At 40.3% G+C, this 3,034-nt stretch overlaps 1 protein-coding gene across 1 annotated transcript in view; it reads left to right on the forward strand.

Annotated features, from left to right (window-relative positions):
* The window catches only part of SAMD8 (sterile alpha motif domain containing 8), a 79,327-nt gene that overhangs the window by 67,422 nt on the left and 8,871 nt on the right, over positions 1 to 3,034 (forward strand). The window contains exon 4 of the mRNA XM_011986003.1: positions 352 to 469. Coding sequence (XP_011841393.1) covers positions 352 to 469 — 118 coding nt within the window. The remainder of the gene's footprint in view (positions 1 to 351; positions 470 to 3,034) is intronic.

Below are 3,034 nucleotides of genomic sequence, written 5' to 3' on the forward strand. Positions count from 1 at the left end.
ATGCTTTTAGAATCTAATTTAGGTCTGTATTGTTCATTATGGCAAAATTTAAATTAACTAAAATGAAATAAAATTTAAAACTTCAGTTCCTCAGTCATACTGGCCACATTTCAAGTCCTTAAGATCCACATGGTATATAAATAGCTTCTTGGCCAGTATATTGAACATTTCCATCATTGTAGAGAATTCTATTGGACAATGATGCTTTTGATGGTCTTTAAGATTTCTGTCCTCTTCAAAGAGTCTAGTGATTTTTCTGTTTGCTCTTCCTTGAAGTAAATATTTGATACCTGGGGTTTTTTGGTTTGTTTTCTTCTGATCTTTCCCCATTTTTGGTTGATCTGTTTACAGGTCAATACTTCTGCGAAGGCTCTGTAGTCTGATGGGAACTGTATTCTTGCTTCGCTGCTTTACCATGTTTGTGACCTCCCTCTCCGTGCCAGGACAACACCTGCAGTGTACTGGAAAGGTAGCCTGCTACCTTCTTTTTCATTCTTGTTCTTGGTGGGTTGATGGCACACTATATGCAATAGGGCTAACATTTTGCTTATAGTATTAAAATATGCTTTTTAGTATCTGCAATGTCTACAAAAAAATATATAGAAATAATTTGGTAAAAGTCTTAAGCCAGATTCTACCTCCCTGTTATTTCTGTTGAAACTTGTTCTATGTTATGGAGCTATAGAAAACAAGTTTCTTTCTGCTGGGCATGGTGACTCATGCCTGTAATCCCAGCAATTTGGGAGGCGGAGGCGGGTGGATCACGAGGTCAGGAGTTCAAGACCAGCCTAGCCAAGATGGTGAAACCTCGTCTCTACTAAAAATACAAAAATTAGCTGGGTGTGGTGGTGGGCGCTTGTAATCCCAGCTACTTGGGAGGCTGAGGCAGAGAATTACTTGAACCCGGGAGGCGGAGGTTGCAGTGAGCCAAGATTGTGCCACTGTACTCCAGCCTGGGCGACAGAGCGAGACTCCATCTCAAAAAAAAGAAAAGAAAAGAAAAGAAATTTATTTTGGCCGGGCGCGGTGGCTCATGCCTGTAATCCCAGCACTTTGGGAGGCCAAGGCGGGTGGATCACGAGGTCAGGATTTTGAGATAGCCTGGCCAAGATGGTGAAACACCATCTGTACTAAAAATACAAAAATTAGCCAGGCTCAGTGGTGGACGCCTGTAATCCCAGCTACTCGGGAGACTGAGGCAGGAGAATTGCTTGAACCTGAGAGGTGGAGGTTGTAGTGAACTGAGATCACGCCACTGCACTGTAGCCTGGGCAACATAGCAAGACTCTGTCTAAGAAAGAAAGAAAGAGAGATTGAGAGAGAGAGAGAGAGAAAAGAAAGGAAGAAAGGAAAGAAAGAAAATTTTCTTTCAATTATCATTTTCCTTTTCCCACCATCCTCAGCATTTTCAAAGTTTCTCATATGGCATGCCCTGGTTCCTTCACTGTCCTCCTCACTCCTTTAAAAATGTTGCCGGCCAGGCGCTGTGTCTACGCCTGTAATCCCAGCACTTTGGGAGGCTGAGGCGGGTGGATCACCTGAGGTCAGGAGTTAAAGACCCAGCCTGGCCAACATGGTGCAATCTACTAAAAACACCAAAAATTACCTGGGCGTGGTGCCAGGCACCTATAATCCCAGGTACTCGGAAGGCTGAGGCATGAGAAACACTTGAACCCAGGAGGCGGAGGTTGCAGTGAGCCAAGATGGCACCATTGTACTCCAGCCTGGGCAATAAGAGTGAATCTGCGTCTCAAAAAAAAAAAAGAAAGAAAGAAAAAAGTTACAGTTTGACGACATACTCATCACTCTAAACTTTACTCTTTCTGAGATAAACAAATAATGGCTGACTTTTGGTTTTCATTTTATTCTTTGTGGCTTTGTTTTGGTTTACTATAGACATCTCCTGGTTAAACAGAATAAATTATGCAGATGGAGACAAAATAAGACTCTGAAAATCGCCTGTACTTTATGTACAAAATTGGGTAAAATTTATATACAAATTTGCAAATAATTTTGTCCAAATTATATACAAATTTGGACAAAAGAACCCTACTTTTCTAGGCCTCTGTGCTTTAATTCTGTGTTTTCACATATTCAAATAAATGTATGTGTTAACACCTTTGTAGTTATTTTGATGTTGTTTGTAACAGCATTCAAGTTCACTTCTTGTGCTGCAGTATCATAGCTGAAATGCCAACAAGGGAAGATTAAGCAGCCAAACGAGATCAAGAGCTAAAAATATACTCCTGAGCTGAAGGGTGACAAAACTTTCTCCTGATATTAGGAAGGCTTAGACTGACCAGTAAGAAAGGGGGAAGGGTTGATATGACACAGGATTTCATGTAAAGGAAATGTTTTATTTTTAAGGTAAAAGCTGTTTTGAGGTCTTTTTTTCTTTTTCCAAAAAGGAAAAGTAATTTTTTCAAATTATAAAATTATATTTTATTATAAAAATTCAAATTATATAGAAATGTATATATTAAAAAGTAAAAATTTACCTGATTCTTTTTTGCCCCACCCTATAAATAATACAGTTAACAGTTGTGTGTATAGCCACACAGACCATTTTTAAGCATACTTACACACTCGTATAAGTTTTTTGTTTGTTTTTTTGTTTTTGTTTTTTTTTTTGAGGTGGAATCTTTCCCAGTTGCCCAGGCTGGAGCAGTGGTGCAATCTTGGCTCACTGCAACCTCCACCTCCCAGGTTCAAACCATTCTCCTGCCTCAGCCTCCCGAGTAGCTGGGACCACCACACCTGACTGTTTTTTGTATTTTTAGTAGAGAGGGGGTTTCTCCATGTTGGCCAGGCTGGTCTCGAATCCCTGACCTCAGGTGATACACCCACTTCGGCCTCCCAAAGTGTTGGGATTATAGGTGTGAGCCACAGTGCCTGGTCTTCATGTAAGTTTTTATAGATACTTTTTAAACAAGACAGGATTATATTGCAAACATTGTTCTGTAGCCTAGTTTTCTTTTTCTTTTTCTTTTTTTGAGATGGAGTCTTGCTCTGTCACCCAGGCTGGAGCAGTGGC

Source organism: Mandrillus leucophaeus, unplaced genomic scaffold (assembly GCF_000951045.1).
Source record: "Mandrillus leucophaeus isolate KB7577 unplaced genomic scaffold, Mleu.le_1.0 Scaffold1077, whole genome shotgun sequence".
Classification (NCBI taxonomy): domain Eukaryota; kingdom Metazoa; phylum Chordata; class Mammalia; order Primates; family Cercopithecidae; genus Mandrillus; species Mandrillus leucophaeus.